The sequence below is a fragment of the Alnus glutinosa genome, chromosome 6 (assembly GCF_958979055.1).
Source record: "Alnus glutinosa chromosome 6, dhAlnGlut1.1, whole genome shotgun sequence".
In the NCBI taxonomy this organism is placed as follows: Eukaryota; Viridiplantae; Streptophyta; class Magnoliopsida; order Fagales; family Betulaceae; genus Alnus; species Alnus glutinosa.
The window spans coordinates 28,665,121-28,686,985 of record NC_084891.1 but is presented as its reverse complement, the minus strand read 5'-3'; the positions used below and the strand labels follow the sequence as shown (position 1 = coordinate 28,686,985).

Sequence of the window (21,865 nt, the reverse complement as noted above, 5' to 3'; positions counted from 1 at the left end):
GAATCATTGGGAAATGAAACATTAAGGATAATTGTTTTATCGATAAGTATAATTTGATCTTTTACTTCAAATAATAATAATAATATATATGACATATTTACCTAGGCCAAGTAGGTTTAACTTGGGGAGTTGGGGGTTCTTTTAATTGAGTTTGCTGCTGCAAAGGGTCAAAGTTTGCAGAATGAAGAATTTCCATGGAGGGTTAAAGTTTGTAGTTTAGGCCCTAGGGCCTTCAAGTAGTTTTAAGTTTCTCTTCTTTGTAAACTATTTTTTTCATTTTTTTTTTCAAATAACAATTAGAAGATGGTGTAGGATGCAATCAATTAACTTAACATAACACCCAGTTTGATTGTTTTGATTTAAGTTTTATTATTTTGGTGCTTAAATTACATGATGGAATCATCAATTGACTCTATGCCCCATTTGATTTCCACCAAAAACTTTTAGATATAAAGAGGCTAAAAATTCGGTTTTTCTATGATTTTTTTTTTTTTTTTTATAAAGTTTAGATTTTATTGGAGAGTCCCTCATGTTTGGGCATGGCAGAAAACATGAGTTTTATGCCCACCAATAACTAGTCGACACGTCAACTAAAAAAATTAAAACAAAAAAACTAAAATGCTGTTGATGTATTGAATCGCTTCTCTTCGTTCTTTCTTCTTCTGTTCTTTTTCTTTCCTTTCATTGGGACTCGGTGAGGCAGAGGGAGAGAGTGGGTTCGAGAGGGGGAGATCGGGGGAGAGAGTGAAACAGAGAGAGAGATGCTATCGGAGAAAGAGAGGATCCGATCGACGGCGGGCCAGCGCCGAAGGAGCAGGTCCGGTTATGGGTCGTCGACCGATGGCTGGAGGTGCGATTTTCGGTGGCCAAAACCGACTTCCGGCGAGGCAGGGATGGTCCGGCAGTTCCTGTGGAGCGGAGTTGGCGCCAATCGGAGCTGAGAACGCCAGAGATGCGCTGAATGGGTTCGAGAGGGGGAGATGGGGAGAGTGAGATCGGGGGAGAGAGTGAAACAGAGAGAGAGACGAACAGAGACAGAATATCGGGGGAGAGAGTGAAACAGAGAGAGAGAGATGCTGTCGGAGAGAGAAAGAGAGATGTCGAGAGAGAGGAGAGATGAACAGAGAGAGGATCCGATCGTCGGAGGAGCAGGAGGCGACGTCCGGTTATGGGTCGTCGACTGGTTGCTGGAGAACTGACTTCCGACGAGGCAGGGACGGTTTGGCAGGGGCTTTGCAGACTGAACAGTAATTGGAGGCTTTGGAACTTTGCTTGTAGATTAATTTGAGAAAGTGAGGTTTTGCTTGTGTGTGTTTTACATATTTTCATTTGGTGTACTATGCTGATGTGTCTGTTTTCTATTAGAGGGTATAAAGGACTTGGTTTCTTTGATTCCGAACTGAAGTTATTTATTCCCTATAATAAAAGGCCACAAGGGTAATGTCAATAAGGACTAAATCTAACATAAATAAGGACCATCCCTGTGTCTGTCACTGCAGACTGCTGCTGCACCTTCGTACGTAGCTTCTCTCACAATCTGCCAGAGTATGGTTCATTGACTCATTATACTGCATAAGCAATCCCTACCGACCACACTGTTGGGTGGCCTGACGTGTTAAACTGCCCTGAGGCGAGTTGTTGTTACAATTACTTGCTCAACGTACGCAACTCTCATTTTGGTTTCAGCAAACACATTACAAAACAAGAATAATAATAATAATAAAAAACAAACAGTTTTCTTATTTTTCTGGTGATAAGGTGAATCAAAACTGTGTGGCCTAGCAAAAGAATGAGAATCTGATGAGGCAGCTGCCTGCAGCCTGCGCGCTGGGATGGTGTATTGAATTGTCACTCTTGATGCCATCATAATATAACCGAGCAAAGCAAAAGAGTAGGTAGAAAAGTTGTGTGTAGTATTGAAACTTTAACGTGAGGAAAAGAATAACTTTTCGCTTCTTTTAGATTTATGCCTAAATCTAAAAGCTTTGAAAAAAGTTCATGCGCTTTGTTCCCTGCGCTCTGTGCAACTCCTAGTGTCAACTTTTATCGTCGCTTCTCTTCTTTTGTTTCCTTTTCGGAAAAAGCTTTTAGGGCTAGCTATGGTGCTATGGTAGGGACCATTCCTTCTTTCTATTCGCAAGAATTAAAGTGATGTCCAGGGACCAAAATCTTCAACGAAATGACATCAAAACAACCCAAGATTTCCAAGTTGTTCCATCTTGGCCCTTGGCTGATTTTATTTTGACAAAAAATAATAATAATAATAAAAAATGGTAAAAAAACTCCATGGAAGCTCAAGTACTCAAGCACACTTGATCGTCGATATCAAAAGTGAGAAAAAAAAAAAGAGAGAGAGTCAAATGCAAATTTAGTTGACTAGTTGTTGAATATATATAAAATTAAGCAAAGCACCAAGCTAGGCACTAACAAGCAGGGCTGCAGAAAGAATATAATTACACAGCTCGATGCATGGAAATCCACTCCTTTAACCTTTTCATGATTGTGAGCTACTGGGGCTCAGGTGTATTTGCTCTCACGACGTAATGCTTCAAAATTGACTGTATCATTGCATTTTCTTCTTTCTACAAAAATGGGAAATGCTGCTGTAGGACTTTTGGTCGTCTCTCCACTCTCTCCTAATTAACCTAATTAATTTAAAACAAACCCATGGCCAGTGCTAAAAATAAAAAACAAAAAACAAGACCACGAAAATGGTTTGGAAATTCAGACTCTTTTACAGATTTGAATATGAATTACTTTTACAGTCAATTATTGGTGGAGGACTCTAGCTAATTAGTAATTAACAACAAGGTACGGTCTTAATTAATTATATATATGTTCTACCGGAAACCCATTTTCCATTAGAATCTTGAGGGTTTTTTTTTTTTTTTTTTTTCCTTCTAATTTTCATTTTTCCTCATCAAATGTATCGTTTACTTAGGATTCTGAACTCTGGACCAATTTGTACAACCTAGCTGCTTTTGACTTTCAAAGAATGTGTCATGCCTTACTACGCGACAACTCAAATGTTTACACAAGAAAAATGATTTCTATTTTTTTTTTTAAATTTCATTTGCTGTACAATTTTATTTTATTTTTCCTGTTAAATTTGTAAGATTCGCACTCATTAATTGATTTGTAGAAGAGATAAACATTAGATGAAGGGATGGACGTATATCACATCTCGTATATTTAACATCTATAAACGATAATTGGTACGAATTAATTAGTTGTGACATCCTAAATCTTAATTCCTAAAATTCAAACAAAAGCAAATATGTGGACAGCCAAACAAGGCCTAATTAATCCAAAGTGGACAATGTCAAGCTTATATTAAAGTGCTAATTATATTCATGATGGCTCAAGACCTCTAGGCTCTAGTCCCTTGAATGTTCTTGCATGCGGACTGCCCTTTTCATGTGTATATGACCTTTCCATGCACTCAAAGACTATTTTGGCTTATGATTATGGTCCAATTAATTCTATTTTAAAACCATACGGTTGTGATCACTTGTGGGTGGATGGAAGAATTGATCAATTTTTATTATTATTTTTTTTAATCTTTAAAATAATAAGAATTAAATTGATGATAATTTCAATTCGTCAATTAATTTTTAAAAATGATGAAATAGTAATAGTGATAGCATCGATAGTAATTAATGATCATAGAGTTACTTATGGATGGTGGTTAGGATAATGACTAGAAAAACAATTTTTGCATATATTTTTTACATCACTTTTTAAAATAAATCATTGGATTCGTAGGATCCACATGTGGATCTTACAGATTCAATGGTTGATTTTAAAAAATGATGTACAAAATATATATACAAAAAATGTGCATGTAACGTGTTTCTAATGACTATGATGATGTTAAGAGTGACAGGATGGCAACGATAGTACGCCACGTAGTATAAAAATTGTCCCCAAGGGATAACTAAATCGGTTGGAGATCACGCCTCATGAAGTGGAGGTCACTAGTTCAAATTCCATCTTCCCCCTCTTGTGTGGACATGTCAAAAAAAAAAAAAGGTTTAAAAATTATATAAATTATTTTTTTTATAATTACATTTTCAATGAAATTTGATCGGAATTGAATGTTTAAAAAGTTTAAATTCAAAATTAAAGATTTTTTTAAAAAATTACCTTGTTAATCCGAGAAATTATCGTTGAAGATTTTTAAAATACAATTTTAAATAAAATTATAGCTTGTCTAGCTAGGAGAGCATTCATTACTTGAATGAAGCGGTAGTTGCTATCAAATAAAGTTAATTTTTACCATGTTTCCTGGACCCGGCCAAAGGCATGCACCAGGGATTGATGAAATATTGTGGATTGTAAAACTGTAACCGGAGTCCCACCCCGTCCTTTCATTGATGAAATATTCTCTATTTTGTACAGAGGACAGTGATGACCTACATAATTAGAGGACCAACTTTTGGAGTTTTTGAGACTATTCAAATCCACTTCATCTCATTTGGTAACCCTTTGAAAACACTTTATATTTATTTTTTATTTTTTAACAAACCATTTAAACACAAAACACTTTTGAAGCGTCCATTACACACACACACACAAAAAAAAAAAAAAAAAAAAAAAAAAAAGTTCTCACTTTTAAATCATATCAAAATACTCTTCCAAATCATAAAAAATATAAAAAATATTATTATTTCTGACCTAATGTGTATATATATATATATATACACACAAACATAGAGAGAGAGAGAGAGTGATTGGGCGGAAAGAAGGACGACTGAGATGGATCTTTTGCTCTTTTGTTTAACAATGAATGATAAGATCATGACACTATGTCACGTGAGAGAGAGAGAGAGGATAGTAAGCACTTTCGCATTTCGCACATTTGATTAGAAAAATGTGTCGTTGGGTTGAACGTTAGGGAAGAGATGTACGTGGCCGGCCAGCCAAGTTGTTGTCTTAGTGAGTTACAAATTCAAAACACGAATGATGAGGGCGATGACGATGGTTGTGATGTTGATTGGGGGGCCGAGTCTCTTTCCAGCTCTACTGCCATGTGACTCTCTCTGTCTCTTATAGGGTATAGGGTACATAGTAGGTGGATCAAACCTTCTCTCTACATCCATTTGTGCCATGCAACTGATATCCATTATTATATGGGCTTCCAAAATACCTAGCTGGTAAACTGGACCCCTATATATTCACAACATCCATAATTCACCTCCATTCCATATCTTTATTCCATCTAAATCTATACCCTCTCTCTCTCTCTCTCTCTCTCTCTCTCCATTTTTGTAATATGATGGTGATTTGTGCTTTGACTAATGAGATTTCTGTCTATATGTATGTCTAGATATGATAAAGTCTCGATGGCACCTAGCTTTTGCTTTCTTTATTAGAGTTCTATCATTACTTTTGGTCTCTCGTGCTATTCAGCAATTTACTAGTTTTACTGTGCTATGCAGTTGCCAACTTTTGTATGGGGTTGTCTGTCCTTTAACCCCAAGAAGAAAAAAAAAATGCTAGTGGAAGTCAACTGCGCAAGGCAATACTTTGTAGTGCTTTGCAATGGAGTCGGAACAATGGAGCGGAATCCCTATAATTAGGATCTCTCCTCTTACTTTTGCCCTTTTTTTTAGGAGTATATGAGAGGGGGCTACCCTACTCAAGCAGAGAAATCCTGCCCGAACAAGAGGGGTCGAGCAAGGTCAAAACTCAGCCTTTGTACTCAAGGGTCAATCTCCGTCTCGCCCGAAAAACCTTTGCACGCTTTCGTTACCTTTTGAGACTAATCGGGCAAGGAAGCCCACTCTCACCTCCCTTTCTCTTTTTACTTTTGTTCCTTTTTTTTTTGGTGGGGGGGGGGGGGGGGGTGGAGGGGCAGTTTTGCTAAGGTAAGGAAGCCCCTCTCTCACAGGATTGTAGGGATCCTTATCCTGGAACAATGGTCTCAACACCCGGGGGGGGGGGGGGGTGTGGAACTTTGGATTTTTGGATTCTTCTACAATTCAAGGAATAAAATAAGCCTGAGAACTTTGCCACGCACCTGCGTGTTTTGCCAACCTTGGGACCTTTCACGTCCATCAGAGGTTCTTTCAAACAATAGTTTGGTGGGGCAGCTGCTTCTCAAACCACACTGTCATTTGTTGACAAACACATCGAAGGAGCATATCAAATCTATGTTGATACGAAGACGACAGAGTAGACCGGAATCAAACCGTCCAATCTACTTGTGATTCCACCTGTGGGAAGGAGGAAGAAACATATTCTAGCTACCTAAGCCATGAAAGCAACATCTCCTTTTGCTTCAGACGAAGAATATGCTTCAAGAAACAGTCCTGTAATAGTAGTAAATGAACATTCCCCTATTGCATGCACGGGCAGTCACGTGAGAGTTTGTCCGGGCCTCACCTGTTTGGGCATGTATATGGACAGTTTAGATAGGGCTTAAGCAGGCTCTCACATGCAATAGCCCTATTGCATGAATCCCCATCCGTAAACGAAATTTTATTATAATATGACTGCTTTATTACACAGGATCCGCTGCATAAATGAAATCAAAATACAAACAGTACAACGGTTCCCAGTGCAGATTGGAGGCTTTATTTATACACTATTAAGACTACGGCTGAAGAGAGAAACTAAAGCCCAGCCCAGCGCCAAGCCGAAAGTAGACAAAGCGAAAAGGGATAAAATAGCTTTTGAAGCATATTACTTCTGCCATACTGCATATCTGTGGCCACAAGTTGCTAGTGTCCACTCTCTGCCCGTTGGACACCATGATCCATCCCCAATCTTCATGCACACTTTCTCCCCAATGATTGCAGAGTAGAGATTTGGCTGTGCCTCCAGAATACCAATAGATGATCGGCTGTGAATGTCCTGACGCTTTCGAATGTTGAGCTGCAGGCACATTTGAGAAGCTTGACTATGGTGCACTCAAAGAGGACAATTCGATAAGTGAAAATAAGTTACATAGCATACCAGTTTCACGATTTGGTCATGAATGGAATCGCCCCAATCATAAAAGTGGTCATAAAACACGGTTGGTATTCCTGGATGCGTGAGTATATATGCATAGCCCTGCAGAAATTGGACTCATAAGTCACTGCACAACAATCAAAAAATAGATAAAATTTCATGACATATAAACAAAGCTTTCTTCGAATTGGTGAAATTGATGAAGGAGAGTGAAAATATCACTTTGAAGTTTGAACTGGGAGACAACAACATTTTCTGACCTGTTTAGGACCTTGGCTGATAGACCTCATGAAATTAACTGCAGGCAATCTGAATTCTTATATGTGGGATATGTTGCACAGAAACACAATAGGCTTTTGGAATCCAATATGGTATGGAGCTCAAATTCAGCATTTCAAATGTATTTAAAAGGGAAAACTCACAAGGAAAAGAATCTGTCAGCAAAACTAGTTTCACAATGTCTGTCAATAGAAGAGGCACCTGTATATGCCCATAATGGTAGGATATGAATTAGGCGTTTGTGGTTGAGTTGCTAGCATAGGAAACCTTTTCTTTTCTTTTTCATTTTTCTTGTTCTAATTGGTATGATTTGAAGCTAAAATATACACCAACCCCAACCCAGGCTTTTACCTTTGCAGATGAAATATTGAAGTTGAGGACTCAGGCAAAGTTGTCAATTGTGACTACTTCGAATCTAATCCACAAGTTCCCTAATTGTTGAATCTCCTGAAAGGAGTAGAGAATTTAACGGGACAATCTATGCACCATACAAGTCTGGCATGGATCGACACAGAAATTAGAAACCATGTGACATGGACTACCACATGTAAATCTTAGATGTAATTATCCCTTGCCTATTAGATGAGTTACAAATTTGGATGATTAAATTAATAAGTAAAGTTCTTTGCTTGTTAATATCTCAAAATTAATAGAGATAAAACCTGGGACTCCTACCTGCAACAGAGTCCTTGATTTCTGACACTTACAAGTTGAGAGGTTCCATTCCCAATGGCAGAAGATTAAAATTGAACAGATATATTACATGTAGAAAACAAGTTTACGTACCTCCATAATGTGATTTGAAGGGAAGGGCCAATGAGCCTGCAAGAGTAAAAGACTAGGTTAAGTGGATTCAGTATTTTCTATAAGTGAAACAGAAGATAAATTTCAAAAAACATTAAAACTGGTGGCATTAACTGACAATAATATTTGACAAAAAGAAAATCTCAGATTATGTTGATAATAAGTCAGAGTTGGAATGAGCCCACAACTGTTAAGTACAACTGCGACCTATTACCTAGAAATCTGGCCTCACTTGGGACTTTGTTGACCAGCAACCAATTATTTTTCTTGGGTCAGCAGGAAGATTCTAATTAATGAACCCGACTCGGTGACCAACTTGATTTTATTGTAAATATAAAAAAATGCTGCTCAACTGTCAACCTAACAAAACCTAAATCACAACATTTTGTGGTAAGCTATCCTAGGACCTTACCTGAACCCTTTATGTGTAACTCTGGATTCAAGTTACTCAATGCTGACATTTGACACCAAAGGCCACCTAAATTTATTTGCAGTGGTTGGTGGCATATGTTAAATTTTGCTTACTCTACAATAATTTGATAGCAAGCAAAATAATAACAGATCATGTGAAATATGAACAAAAAAGACATATATCAGACAGCGGGAGATGCTTATCCTATTTGCTGCAATTTCCATCACAAAATTGTATACTCTCTATATATGCACTGAGCACAAAAGGCAAGTGAAATAAACTCCTACAATTAACTGAGCACTAAGCAACACTAGGAAAGAACATTAAGTACCTGGGTTGATCCTGTATCATGGTTATCTATGAATGTGACAGCTCTTGAAGGCCACCATCCCATAACACCAGGTGGTTTCCCTTGAGGATCACGTAAACGCCAGAATTGTCCCTTAACAGCTTCCTACAAAGAAATAGATTAATAAATATATTTTCTAACTAAAATGTCTAAAACCTCAATGGAATCAGTAGTTTTTGCTGTAATTTAACTAAAATTACATGTATGGGTTATACCAAACTTACTGAACATATTAAATTACTGAAAGCTAACATATTAAATGATTGATGTAAAAGACTCTGCTACCATATTTCTTTGACAGCATAATTACTGAGTATATAACAATTTGGAATACCTGAAGAATTCCCTTTGTTGTAAAGTCAAATGCAGTTGAAAGCTGTCCTGTGCCATCAATCCAATTGACCATCCGCTGTCTATGGCTATCTGCAGGTAGAGTTTGCGAATGAATGGAAACATCAGAGAACTATCAATAAGATCATACTGAAGATTGGAATAGTATGCTCAGCACTATATTAAAATTTTCATCCATTACAAAAGGGTAGGACGTGCTCAGGAGGTGTGTGTGAGTGGGGGGGGGGGGGGGGGGGGGGGGGGAATTAGACATTTGAGAAGACAATGTTCCAAATAAGGCAGTATATGGAATAGTAGCCCAACAGGCATGCTTTTTAACATGGAATAAAAGAAAACTCATAAGAAACAACAATGCACTATTGACCAGTTATATGAGGAATTTGTGAACATAAGAATACATACGTTAAATAAAGAGCAATTAGAGAAGTTCAACTTCAAGGGTTACTTTCTTATTTTCCGTTTTTCTTATCTTGCCTTCCATAACTTCTAAGTTCTAGACAAATCACATATCTATCAATTCAGAGTTCAGCTTACTTTCTTTTTAACAATGCAATCAATTTTTTGGTCCATGACAGACATGAATGTACCATACCTTGGTTATAGTCCAAGCCATGACCATTGTAATTGCAAGAATCCCAGTACTCCCCAACAGAAAATATTGGCTTAGCTCCTTCAATATATTCTTTCACATATTTTGCTGAATAACTAAATCAAAACATTTAGGAGACATAAACAATCAGCAGCAAGTAAAGCCAATGAAAGACAATTGATTTCAAAGTGTAGGATCGCAGTTACCCTCTTGCAAAATCAAAACGAAAATCCTGAAAGCCAACACTATTTCGTAGCCACTGGAGCCATGCAATAATATCTTTTCGAACAAATTCTTGGCTATGATCAATATTTGGAACCCCATGGAAGTTGTCCCCGGTACTTCGATTACCCTGGAACATAACGATAGAGACAAAATAAAAATATAAATGTTATTATCTATCATGCCATATTGAAAATATATTAGCTAGAATAAATATCATTACCAATCCACCAGTACAAGATGTGACAGCACGTTCATCCCATGCTATAGGAATTCCATCATAACGGTTATACATTCCCCCATGCCCTTGTGATGTTCCAACACGATGATTGATTACTATGTCAGCCATTGCTCTAACCTTGTATTGCTTCATTTTTTGAAGTAAATTTTTCAACAGGTGCTCAGAACCATATGAAGAATTGAGGGAATAAAGGTTCTGTGGAAGGTAGCCTGTAAGTGAGAGGAAAATGATAAAAAGCACAGTGAGCGAGTTAAGTATGCATGTAAAAGTTAAGAGATGAATCTAGAAGTTTAATGAATCAATGCCTCCAACCTTCAGATGAGAAGGAATGAGTTGCTGGTGGCAACCATGCAGAAGTAAACCCAGATTTTGCAATATCAGGAACTTTCCTTTCCAAATTTCTCCACCAATCATGTTTATGAGATTCCCAGTTAAAAGCCTGTAAAGTGTATTTTTCTGTCACCATCTACGTGCTTCAATGTTCTTGAAAGGTTTAAGCATTCAAAAATGGTTGAATGGACTATAAACCCTGATTTATTTAAGAATAAAGCTAGAAAAGCTTCAAGTAATAGACAGAAGAAGAATCCCATTTGGACAGAATTCAATTGTTTTATCTTATAAAGATTACAGATTTTATGTGTAGAATATAGATGGCAATGATGGTCCCAGCTATGGCTTTCTGTACTATGGAGACATTAAGAGACAACATCCTTGTCAAATTTACCTGCAAAATAATTTCTCTTCCATTGCGTAGAACCACGTCTGCAAATGAATCGAAAAGCATAGTTTAGAATCATTAAAAAATATCATATCTTTTCCTTCACAAGACCAGCATTCTAAAATAACAATAAATCTGACAATACTTTATTCAGCCTTATGTTTCTTTTAGTATTAAGAAATAAGTTAAACGCTTATTATAGTCCTTGAAAAAGTACATAAAATTTTAATTTGATCCCTGAAATCTAGAAAGCTACAATTAAGTACCTAAATAATTTTCTTCCGTTAGTTTGATTAATAAAAATTAATGATGTGTTGGTGTTAATTTCTTATGTGGTAGTTGACGTGACTAACAGAAGTCCACCTAAATATTTGCATGTGTATCAAACCTAAGAATAACAATGATGTATCATGTTAACATACTTTAATATTTAAAAAAATAAAAAAAAAAAAAAATTGTTGTATTTAATTAATAACAAAATTATATAACTTAAGCGTTTATTTGTTGACAGTGCTATATCACGTAGATAATTGGCTATCTAGCATATGCCATATTAGTCAAAATTGCTATTTGATACTTTCCATCACATCTAACTAAAAAAAGGACCTAATTACGACTTCTAAATTTATTTAAAACTTGATTGCACCTTTCTAAACTTCAATCACCAAATTGAAACTTAATGTATTCCACAGAGACCCTAAGAAATATTACTAGAATAGAAGAAAAATCATGTACATGGGAAGTATACACAAACTTCCCCTAAAAAAATTACATTTGATTTCAACTTATGTTTCACTAGCAACCATCACCATCAATACAAATTAGAGAAACAAAGATCATGTAAGCCCCTCATTGTGCTATCTCCAGCTTCATTCATGATCTAGACATTATAGCTCTAATTTCTTGAACTGATAATTCAACTTTATTAAAATTACATTTCTTTGCTTTCCTTTTTTCTTCTTTATATTTTAGTCTATGTATCTTAATACATAAAAGTATTAGATTTCTTTAGTTCTCATCTCTATCTCAATATTTAATTTATCCCAAATTATTATTTATTGGGTGACTATGCTTCGATAGATAACCAAATTTCCAAGCATAATCATGTGGACATGACACAAAACAATTGCCGAGCCTAAACTATGTCAATTCAGAAGTATATTTATAAAGCATTCACATCATGAGATACTAAAGTCTTTTCTTACTTTAATCCCACTGACATTCTAAATAGTAAGATATCAAGGAAGGAAATGTGTTTCCAAAGGGTTTAAAGAAAAAAGGAATACCAGGATCATTCTGTTGATTACTTTCATAAAAACCCTGCAATTTCAACAACAAGGTTAGAGAAAGAAAAGAAAAATGCAGGTCCAAAAACTATATCTATCACAAACAAAAAAAAAAAAATTGTCGAAAAGTTTCATATATGAAGGAACAAATTATTAAAAAACCTCTCTCTTTATTGAGATAGAGAAAGAGATAAAGCAGGATTCATACATTGCTCTGGTAACTCATAACGAATCACGGGATAGTCGTCCAAATGTTGATGCTGGATTGCACAGTATAAAGCACAAAGAGATATCCTGCATCCACATTAAAATCACTATTTATGGCTTCCGTTCGACTTACGGTTGTCAAAAACATTGACAGAGAAGAACCAAGCCGTGCCCAGCACATGACCATTATTTACACTTCCACATACTTTCCATAAACAGATAGAAAAACCGAACAATAAAGCACAATTAAACTTATATATGCTGCTATCATTTGTAAACAAACAATTTTATCCTAAAGACAAGATATCAGCTACTCTGAGACACAGTCTCACTAACTCAATTTTCATACCACAAATAATTTGTTTACCTAATCTATTGTTAAAGTTTTAATTAATAGATTAAATTTACTTTTTCTATCAACTTGCTTTTAAGATAACTAGTTATTTAAGATAGTATCAGAGCGTAGATTATAATTACGAACTTGACTGTGTCATTTCAGTTAAATATTCAACGTGTTGAAACTTATTTGGTGAATTGGAGTTTGAACCTACAATGAGAATGAGTTTTTTAACGTCACTGATATCATTAGCTCTTCCCACAAAGACTAAAAAAGAATCAGAGGCTCATTCAAACCAACCAAGAACCGTTAAGATAGCACGAAACATTATTCTTTCTACATGTTTTTGTTTTCGTATTAGAAGCAATACTTATGCAACTATCAATGCAGTAACATTTTGCAGGCATTTTTACAGAGAAAATAAAGAATAAAATATAGAAAATCCTGGAAATTTCAACACCAGAAGAAGCCGCATACCAAAAGCTTAAAGGTTGCGATCGCAGCGTGGGTTATGTGCTTGCTGCCTTCGGCCAATAAATAGAAAGAAAAAGTTGGAGATTCGGCCGAGACCACCGAATTGGAATCACGCAGCTTATCCATCCATAAGATGAAAATTTTAAAGAAGAACAAAAGCGATCAGGGAATCTTGAACTTATGCGATAAACTGATTCGATAACGCAACGAAAGCCGCTGGTTCCGAATTTCACAACTGGAATGAAAGAAAAAGGGAATCGGCTTTTTGAATTGGGGGATCTCAAAGTTCCATCTCGGTGCCGCGGTGGAGGGAATGTTCACATTCAACTGTAAGAGTGCTACGCTGTGTCGGAGTCTCAGTGCGTTCATTGCGGTCCAGCGTCTCGTGCCGCTGATTTGGTTTTACGTGTCCGTACGGATCGCGTGGCGATCGTGCTGGAGTAAGATGATCTGTGTGGTCTAGCGGGCACCTGTGTGCCCAAACCCAAAGCTTGAGAATTAAGCAACGGCCGAGTGCGCGAGCTGATGGGACTCAAGAAGTTGATAATGACTTGGACAGTTGTTATAGCGCGAGGTGGATTCTGCTTTCAGATATGATATGATTTTGGTTTTGATTTTGATTCTTTTTTACCGTAAGATATAACTTTTGATCACTTTATCCATATAATAAGGTAATTCTGGACTAGGGTTAAGATTTTTTTTCTAAAGAAAAATAAAAAAGTAAAAATAAAAATTGTCACGTGAGCAAATATGATTAATAATTGTGTCTTAGAATGACAACGTGTCATATATCTTTTACTTTTGAAAAGCGGAGGAGAAGTTTAAAGTGTTTTGAGTTGGTGGTTATTATTTTTATTTATTTGTTGAAAAGTGAAAAAAAAAAAAAAAAAAACTCTAGAAGGTGTTGTTAAACGAGCTCTCTTAGTATACACGGCATTGTCATATCAGTTATAATTAAATTTAATTATTTAGTAATTTATATGGTAAATGTCACGTGAACTTACAAACTAATATAACAGTCTACATGACATTACTATGTCAACTACAATCAAATTTAATTGTTAAGTGATGCTAAAAGTACTATAGCGTTTACTACAAGTGTTTTTACAAATTGATGTGACAATTCATAATTGGTGAAATGGCTAAACAAAAAATTTGACTTGCCAATTTAATTTGTTAGTAAATAGCTTGTCAACCTTACAATATTAATTATTTTTCCAATTATAAAATGTCAAGTCAATTTGTAAGAAGATTATTGTAAAAATTATAATACCAACTCATTTTATTTAATTGTTTAAGTGATCGTTGGGAGTCTTGGAATCATGAGAATGCTACATAAATTGTCACTTCTATATTTTCAAATGTGCAATTCTTGACCTATCATCATTAAATCTTAAATGAATTACTATAACATTTTAGATTCAATGTTTTTTAGTGTCACGTTAAAAGAGTGGATATCATTTATTGTTAGACCATACCTTAGAGTGATGATGTGTGTGTGTGTTTTTTTTTAAATATATATATTTTTTTCTCAAAACGTAATTGAGTTTTATATTATTTTAATCACAAGATTAATAAAAATAAAAGAACAAAAGACCATTTGATGGCTAAACCTAAACTCGGGATTATCACCGAGTTTGAAAGGTTGAAGTTTTGCGTTTTGCCGCCGTAGTTCCTACACGGCCACGCATGAACCGAGTTGATGAGTGTCATCGCTCTTTCGTCTCAGTATCGCTCTTTCTTCACCGCGCTTTCAGAATATACCCATCAAAAGGACCTACGAAAAGGCAAGGCTCTCCACGCTCAGATCATCAAGACCGCTTCGTCTACGTGCGTATACCTTGCTAACAGCCTCATCAACTTCTACGCCAAGTGTGGGCACTTGGTTAAAGCCACGTTTGTGTTTGAGAAAATAAGCGACAAAGACGTGGTCTCATGGAACTGCCTCATCAATGGCTACTCTCAACAGGGCCCTACAGGGTCTTCCTTTGTCATGGAACTCTTCCGACGTATGAGGGCAGAGAATACTGTTCCAAAAGCCCACACTTTTGCCGGGGTTTTCACTGCCGCTTCAAGTACGTCGGACATTTTCGGTGGTCGGCAAGCTCATGCGCTTGCTATCAAGACTGCGAGTTTGTGCGATGTTTTTGTTGGGAGCTCGCTTCTAAATATGTACTGCAAATCGGGTCTTCTTTTGGAAGCTCGCAAGGTGTTTGATAAAATGCCGGAGAGGAATTCAGTTTCTTGGGCTACAATTATTTCTGGGTATGCAATGCAACGAATGGCTGGAGATGCTTTGGAGCTTTTTGAATTGATGCGTCAGGAAGAGGAGGATGAGAATGAGTTTGTTTTGACTAGTGTTCTTAGTGCATTGGCGAGTCCTGAATTTGTCAACATTGGTAGGCAAATTCATTGCCTTGCATCTAAAGGTGGGTTGTTATCATTTGTTTCTGTTGAAAACGCTCTTGTTACAATGTATGCAAAATGTGGGAGTTTAGATGACGCGCTTAAGACGTTTGAAGAGTCTAGTGATAAGAATTCAATCACGTGGTCAGCAATGATTACGGGTTTTGCCCAAAGTGGGGATTCTCATAAGGCTTTGAATTTGTTTTTACATATGCATCTCTCTGGGACTAAGCCTAGTGAGTTTACTTTTGTTGGGGTCATCAATGCTTGTAGTGACATTGGTACTGTTGTAGAAGGAAAGCAAATGCATGGCTATTCCTTGAAGATGGGATATGAATCCCAAATATATATTATGACAGCTTTGGTTGACATGTATGCAAAATGTGGTAGCATAGCTGATGCTCGGAAGGGATTTGATTATTTACAAGAACCTGATATTGTTCTGTGGACTTCTATGATTGGAGGATATGTACAAAACGGCGAGAATGAAGCTGCTCTGAATTTGTACTGTAGGATGCAGATGGATGGTATTATGCCCAATGAGCTTACCATGGCCAGTGTCCTCAAAGCATGTTCGAGTCTTGCTGCTTTGGAGCAAGGAAGGCAAATTCATGCCGGTATCGTTAAGCATGGATTTAGTCTTGAAGTTCCAATTGGAAGTGCTCTTTCGACCATGTATGCAAAGTGTGGGAGTTTGGAAGATGGGGGCTTTGTGTTTCGGAGGATGCCTATGAGGGATGTGGTGTCATGGAATGCAATGATATCTGGCCTTTCTCAAAATGGGCGTGGTCATGAAGCTTTAGAACTATTTGAGGAGATGCAACTGGAGGGCACAAAGCCAGATTACGTGACATTTGTGAATATTCTCTCTGCTTGTAGCCACATGGGATCAGTGGAGCAAGGTTGGGTTTATTTCGAGATGATGTTTGATAAATTTGGCTTAGTTCCAAGAGTAGAGCACTATGCTTGCTTGGTTGATATCTTGAGCCGTGCAGGAAAGTTCAATGAGGCTAAAGAATTTATTGAATCTGCAACTGTTGATCATGGTATGTGTTTATGGCGCATCTTATTATCTGCTTGTAGGAACTACCGTAATTATGAATTGGGAGCCTATGCTGGAGAAAAGCTAATGGAGCTTGGCTCACAAGAATCATCTGCGTATATTTTGTTGTCAAGCATCTATACTTCCTTGGGTAAGTGGGAAGATGTGGAACGGGTTAGAAGGTTGATGAAACTCCGAGGGGTGAATAAGGACCCTGGGTGTAGCTGGATCGACCTGCAGAGTATTACTCATGTGTTTGTTGCAGGAGAGCAGATGCACCCACAGATTGGAGAAATACGTGCAGAGCTACGGATGTTAACCAAACAAATGAAGGATGAAGGTTATGAACCCTCTTCTTAATTTACTTCTTGACCTATTTGAGATTACAAGGGAGTTTACTTCGTGGGTTATTCATTACGTTCTTTGACCAATAATGTTTTGTTTTGTTTTTGTTTCAAGTAACATATCAAGTACTAATGGCATTTTTTTTGTGGCCGAAAATCTAATTATTTTAACCATATTATCATCTAGTTTATCAACGAGTAGCGAAATAAATTCGATTTCTCATTTTCTTTCGATAGTAACACTACGCCTATAATTTTTTTATAATTTTTATAACTCTTATAAAGATGATTGGAGCCACATCGGGAAAAAAAAAACAAAAAAAAACCTTTACAATCACATACTAACATGCATCAATAAGTTGTAAAAGAAGTTATAGGTTTAACATTTATTCTTTTCTTTCAAATTCTCTTGTCAGAGAGAGATGTAAATCTTAGCTAGTTATCAGTCTCATGTAGCTGAAGATTCACACTGCGTCCTAGATATTTTTTTTTTTGTTATATATATATATATAAGAGCATCTCCAGCAATAATAGCCAAAATAGCTATTAAAAAAGTACAACTCTCTAATTTAATTACTGTTTTTTCTATACTCTTTCAAACTGATTCTCTATTCTATTCTTTATTTTTTTTAAATATTATTTTGTGTGGAAGAGAGAGCGAAAGAAAGAGGGAGAGAGAGAGTGTAAAAAAATGAAAGGAAAAGAGAAAAAAATAACAAAAAACCGTGTGTTGTGAATAATGAATATGTTCTTCTGCCTAAGTGCATTTTCAACAAAATAGACAAATAGTTCATTATAGTTAAATTTAACTATTATGAGCCATTTTTCGTCTCCAACATAATAAGCAAAATAGATTTTTTTTTTTTTCTCCTTCTAATGAGTTTTTTTTATTATTTCCCCTCTCCCTTTCCTTCTTTCTCTTTCTCTCTCTATTTCTTTCACACTTTTTCTCACATAAAATAATATTTAAATGCAAGTAGAGAGTAGAATAGAAAATCAGTTAGAGAGAATATAGAAAAACATAAACTAAAATAGAGAGTTGTAGTTTTTCAATAGCTACTTTGACAATTATTGCTGGAGATGCTGTACTATTCAAACTAGAAGAAAAAATTATATTTTGTCTATTCTGCTGGAGACGAAAAAAATAGTTCATTTGACTATTATAAGCTATTTGTCTATTCTGTTGGAAATGCTCTAAGTAAACACAATTTATTAGAAAGTGTAAGAGGTGTAACCTAAATATATATGAATTACAATTTATTAAAAAGTGCTAAAAATACAAGAGAAATTCCTAGCTAATATAAACATTGAATATATATGTGTTCCTTTAAAGCTACAATTAGCAAATGTGGATGGGTTATGGGTGCCTAACTTTTTCCTACGTCGAATCACCAGCATTGTATATAGTTCTTCAACGTTAACCTGCCTCGTAAAGGTAAAGCATTACCTTCTTCTTCTTTTTCTTGACATGTTCACGAAATAGGGACGGAGATTCGAACTAGTGATCTCCGCTTTATGTCTCTAGTCGATTGAGCTACCTCTCGAAAACAAGTAGGTGAAAAATGTTTATAAACCCTTGTCCACTTGCCAATATGTTATTGTTGGTAGAAGTTTTCCTTCAACTCAATTTTGAAATAATTTCTTCCGATCTTATTTATTAAATTGACGTGTATTCAAAATATACGTAATTCTTTTTTCATTTTATTGAGCTCCAAGTATTGTCCCCGCTACGCTTACAGGATTCCATCGTTTCTGTTTTCGTACTAGGGTTTTACGAGGGTATAGCGAATAGCAATAGACCCCAAAAGGCAACGCTCAAAACACTGTAATGGATATGTCTTCCACCTCCTACAAACCCCACAAAAACTACTGAAAATGGAAAGCCCAGATACCAAAGCCACAAGATCTCCACCACCGCCACAAGAACTCGAACCCGAACCCGAACCCAAGAAGCTCAAAATGTCAACCACCACCACCACCTCGGACGACGAAGACCCCAGCACCGCCACTAGCGGACCCGGAACCACCAAAAAGCAAAGATACAAGCGCCGGAAAGTCGCGATCCTCTTCGCGTATTGCGGCGTCGGCTACCAAGGCATGCAAAAGAACCCAGGTGCCAAAACAATCGAATCCGACCTCGAAGAAGCGCTGTACCTCTCCGGCGCGGTGCCCGAGCAGGACCGCAACAACCCCAAGCGCTACGATTGGGCTCGCTCTGCCCGGACCGACAAGGGGGTTAGCGCCGTGGGCCAGGTCGTCTCGGGCCGGTTCTACATCGACCCGCCGGGCCTCGTCGAGCGGCTAAACTCGAATACCTCCTCTCAGATCCGGATCTTCGGGTACAAGCGCGTTACGGGGTCGTTTAGCGCAAAGAAGTTCTGCGATCGGAGGAGGTACGTGTATCTAATACCCGTGTTTGCGCTTGATCCCTCTTCGCATCGCGATAGAGAGAGCGTTTTGGCTAGTTTGGGGTCTGGGAATGAGCTCGTTAAGTGCTTGCAATGTTCCGAGAGAGGCCGTAAGGTCGTAGGTATAATGGGTAGGCGTAATTTAGAATTTAAACCCGCGAGTTCCGATTCAGGCATTTCGTCGAACAGTGGGGATGCCGTGCATGAATCTAACGTCAAAGAGGAAAACACGGTTTATTTGGAAAATGACGGCAATGATAAGTTGAAGTCTGAATCTACGGAGGAACCTAAGGTTGTAGATGACAACAGACCTTCTGAAATTGCGGTTGAAACTGTAATTGCTGCCCAAAACGAGCTTACTGATGAGAAAGTAAATGGAGAGGAGGAGGTTGCAAAGGGAAGTGGGTTTTGTTATGGTGAGAAGGAGAGGGAGAGGTTTAATAGGATCTTGAAGCTCTATGTGGGGACTCATAACTTCCATAACTTCACCACTAGAACAAAAGCCGAGGACCCTGCTGCTCAGCGCTTCATTATTTCGTTTGAAGCAAACACCACAGTTACGGTTGAGGGTATCGAGTTTGTCAAGTGTGAGGTTGTGGGGCAGAGCTTCATGCTTCATCAGATTCGGAAAATGATTGGGGTTGCTGTGGCTATCATGAGGAATTGTGCTCCAGAGGCATTGATAGAAAAAGCTTTGCAAAAGTAAGTGTTCCCTGTTCCCTTTATTGTTTGTGTTTATCGCCGCATATGTGTTTGACATTACAATGTGATTCTCATTACATATGTAAATTCAGGGATGTTAACATTAATGTGCCTACAGCTCCTGAGGTTGGTTTGTATTTGGATGAGTGCTTCTTTACATCATATAACAAGAAATGGAAAGACAGCCATGAAGAGGTGTCAATCAAAGCATATGAAGAAGAGGCAGAGGACTTCAAAATGAAGCAAATATACTCTCACATTGCCACAACGGAGCATAAAGAAGGAGCTGTGGCCCTCTGGTTGCATTCTCTGAACCACCGTAATTATCCAGATTTACGCGTTGTCAATGATGAAGACCCAAATAATGGGAAAAGTGTTGAAATGGAGAACATGGCTGAGTAAATCTTTCTTGCAGGATATAGGATTTAGAATGCTGCTACATCTTTTATGTACTGATTGATCATCACCAATAGAAAATTTCACTTCTGTTGGATGTCATAGCAAAAAAAAAAAAAAATGTATTCTGCTTTCATTTCATAATTAGATTCTTATGAACCTCTATAAAGTAATCAGTTATCGTAATGTTAAAACTTTTTGGTCAATCCACTACATAAATCTTATGATTACAGGCAAGTTTGTATGGCATACTAGAAATGTTGGTGCCTCTCTTATGGCATATGGATGTCTGGTACTTGGGAATTGGTTGGTTTATTTGACTTGTTACTGCAGTTTGATACCCCCCTTCCCTTCTCTTGTTACTTTCAGCATATGTGACATTTTCATTAAGCGGAATTGTTTTAGAGGTTTGGATCTCTTGTTTGAGTTATTTAATTGTTTGTTTGTTTTCCGCTAGCGGTCAATCACTGGAAATTTTTTGGACAAAAATAAGTGACGGAGATTGTAAGAGTGGGGGAGAACTCTAGTTATTTTTTTACTACAAGCAATCTCCACCGTTTTTGTGCACAGATCCCATCTTATACTTCAAACCATTGCTATTTCAGGTTTTCAGAATGAACTGGAGCAGGCCGCAATGGGGTAGAGTTGTGAACAATTGTTGTTTATTGGGGAAAATTCATCGGTGTCCTTGTCTGCTTCTGATGTTCTAGGATGTTTACAGAATTGTGACCATTTGTCTAGGAATAATTGTTTAGAGAATTGTATCTATTTCGCTGATGATCATTGTGTTTACAACTATGATGGTGCATTGGATTTGGATAGAGGCATCTACAGGTTATGAGATGAAAAGATGATCTCTTTACCCTGTGGTTCGCTAGATCCGCGCATTCGCATTGGGTTACACACTTGCACCAAGTCCAAGCTAAAGTGGAACTTAGTGGCTGATGCTTTGATGTCACATTTTGAGTTTGTTGTTTCTACAAGACGTGTGCTTGATGAGTCTTATGTTGTGTAATATTATTTCTTTTTCATATATCTGTTATGTGTAAACATTACTATGCATATATAAAATATGTCTAATAAGCGAATGCCTTTACTAATTTTCTAGTAATATTGTGTCTTTTTATTTCTCAATGTATACATATTTAATTAATCTATTTAGAGACATTTTTAGATGCATGTCCTTCCGTTTTCATTGAATCATATTGCTGTGTTTTCGTTGATTTTTTTTTTTTTTTTTCCTTTTTAATTAAGATTGATCTAAAATAGATTGACAATACCACGTACGTAAAGAATGAAGTATCTCATTTAAATTTTATTCCCAAGTCTTTAAAGGTAGGA

The 21,865-nt window shown here is 36.9% G+C and overlaps 3 protein-coding genes across 4 annotated transcripts; 2 read left to right on the top strand and 1 right to left on the bottom strand.

Moving 5' to 3' along the window:
* Positions 1–6,468: 6,468 nt before the first annotated feature.
* Positions 6,469–13,730, bottom strand: LOC133871905 (probable alpha-amylase 2). The gene is made up of 13 exons (XM_062309366.1): positions 13,230–13,730; positions 12,417–12,502; positions 12,209–12,242; positions 10,929–10,966; positions 10,517–10,643; positions 10,187–10,413; positions 9,948–10,093; positions 9,745–9,857; positions 9,136–9,224; positions 8,784–8,906; positions 8,023–8,058; positions 6,961–7,059; positions 6,469–6,879 (listed from the first exon to the last, which is right to left on the bottom strand). The coding sequence occupies exons 2-13, from the start codon at positions 12,432–12,434 to the stop codon at positions 6,688–6,690; spliced, it is 1,242 nt and encodes a 413-aa protein (XP_062165350.1). The 5' UTR covers positions 12,435–12,502; positions 13,230–13,730; the 3' UTR covers positions 6,469–6,687.
* A 1,114-nt stretch (positions 13,731–14,844) lies between these two features.
* On the top strand, positions 14,845–21,624 carry LOC133870716 (pentatricopeptide repeat-containing protein At2g33680). Its single transcript, XM_062307914.1, has 2 exons — positions 14,845–17,014; positions 21,130–21,624. The coding sequence occupies exons 1-2, from the start codon at positions 14,929–14,931 to the stop codon at positions 21,165–21,167; spliced, it is 2,124 nt and encodes a 707-aa protein (XP_062163898.1). The 5' UTR covers positions 14,845–14,928; the 3' UTR covers positions 21,168–21,624.
* On the top strand, positions 18,708–20,730 carry LOC133870717 (uncharacterized). Of its 2 annotated transcripts, none has more exons than XM_062307917.1 (2): positions 18,708–20,128; positions 20,247–20,379. In XM_062307917.1, the coding sequence occupies exons 1-2, from the start codon at positions 18,894–18,896 to the stop codon at positions 20,251–20,253; spliced, it is 1,242 nt and encodes a 413-aa protein (XP_062163901.1). In that variant the 5' UTR covers positions 18,708–18,893; the 3' UTR covers positions 20,254–20,379. The 2 variants fall into 2 exon arrangements, with proteins under 2 accessions (XP_062163901.1, XP_062163900.1); XM_062307916.1 differs by having other exon boundaries at positions 18,709–20,128; positions 20,221–20,730.
* Positions 21,625–21,865: the final 241 nt, after the last annotated feature.